At 36.5% G+C, this 1,566-nt stretch overlaps 1 protein-coding gene and 1 long non-coding RNA gene across 3 annotated transcripts in view; one reads left to right on the forward strand and one right to left on the reverse strand.

Moving 5' to 3' along the window:
- LOC109301607 (tRNA selenocysteine 1-associated protein 1-like) overlaps window positions 1-1,566 on the forward strand; it is a 17,576-nt gene that overhangs the window by 9,686 nt on the left and 6,324 nt on the right. For both annotated transcript variants that reach the window (XM_019522852.1, XM_019522845.1), the window contains one exon: window positions 812-1,004. In XM_019522852.1, coding sequence (XP_019378397.1) covers window positions 812-1,004 — 193 coding nt within the window. The remainder of the gene's footprint in view (window positions 1-811; window positions 1,005-1,566) is intronic.
- Window positions 1-1,566, reverse strand: part of LOC109301624 — an 18,107-nt gene that overhangs the window by 8,155 nt on the left and 8,386 nt on the right. The gene's annotated exons all lie outside the window — the stretch shown is intronic.

A 1,566-nucleotide genomic window follows, 5' to 3' on the forward strand; every position in this document is an offset into this window, starting at 1 on the left:
TGAAATGGTTATGGAGGGGTGTGTCGAGTCTAAAAAGGTTGAGGACAAATTGGTCTAGTGTATATTGATACAGTGTCCAATTAACTAAAAATTATTGCCTAACATCTTACTTGAAAGATCATGTGCACTTTTTCTGCCATTTTTAAAGTGCTGAGGCTGAAGCTGCTTCAAAAGAAATCTTTCCACTTTCATAATGGCTTGCTACGAGTTGGGTATAATGTCACAAGGAGCATTGAGTTCAGCTACTGGACTCTTAACCAGCGTCTAGTCTGTACAGTTTTCTTTAAGTGGAAGGGAACTTTCTGTTTTGTGGTTGTGTGGTACAGAGAAGTTGGAATATCCCTCTTTAAAAAATGTGGGCAGTGTCAACTGCTCCTTTTTTAAAACTATGGGATGTTGTGTATTTACTACTGGAATAAGAATATTTAGCAATTAGCCAAGTGAAATAAAGGACTAATTGAGAGAATGGGTGAAGCAGCTGTGCTTGCATGTTCAGTAAGTACTAATCAGCTGGTCCTTAGCAGAGCACAGAGATTTGGCTGCAAAAGCTGTGCTTATTTTGACCCTGAAATTTGCTTTGTTGGAAATAAGTGCTATGGGTTTGGATTTAATTCAGGAAAGTTATTGGTATTGGCAGAGGTGAGAGCATTTGCTTGTGTATAAATACAAAGTACTGTGCTTTCTTGTCTTGTGCTCATTTTTTTCAACGAAATGTTCATCTTCAAAACTTGACTTGCAGAAACTCCTTACTGAACTGCCTAAAATCAGTTTTGCAGCCAGTTTATCTCAATTTTCTCTCTCAATGTTTTAGACTGAAAGCAGAATTCCAGCGGTACCAGTCTTATAACTACAACGATTATTACCAGGACTATCAGAACTACTACTCGCAATGGGGTTATGATCCTTACCCTGACTACAACTATAGCTATTCCTCCTATGACAACATGCATCATGCTGCAGACACTGCTATGGGTGACCAAGTTATGACTCCAGCTCAGTTTGAGGTATTGATATTTACTGAACTTGCATCTCAAAGAGAACTTACCAGAATGAAAGAGTTAGTTAGTTATTATGTAATTTAAACCAAACAGACTTGGACCCAGTCTTCTCTCTGAAGTTTTAAACTTGAAGTCACGCTTAAAGTTAGACCTAGATTTTGAGTCTGCTACTCTGTTTCTCAAGTATTGTAAGCCTCCTGGTTTTTTTTAAATGTTTACCATGTATTGCATCTTGGTTCTGACAGCTATATATGCATATATTTTTATCTTCATCATTCTGTTCCATAATACCCGTACTTTAATTGCTTTTATTTTGTCTTATTAAACAAATTACTTCTTCTGAAATGTCTGTTTTTAAGAAGGTAATAGATTTAGATGTTGAGACAAGAACTTTTAAAATACTGATGTGCTCCTTTCAGTCATGTTCATGAATACATTGAGTCCTTTTTTGAAATGAAATATGTGAAATTTCTCTGAAGAGCATAGTTTCTCTATGGAAGTGGAAAAGCTTTGTTGGCTGTAACCTGAATATGCTAATCTGTTGGCTTTAGAGCCACTTACAGTGTTG

Source organism: Gavialis gangeticus, unplaced genomic scaffold, assembly GCF_001723915.1.
Source record: "Gavialis gangeticus isolate Ggan-Ray unplaced genomic scaffold, GavGan_comp1, whole genome shotgun sequence".
Taxonomy (NCBI): Eukaryota; Metazoa; Chordata; order Crocodylia; family Gavialidae; genus Gavialis; species Gavialis gangeticus.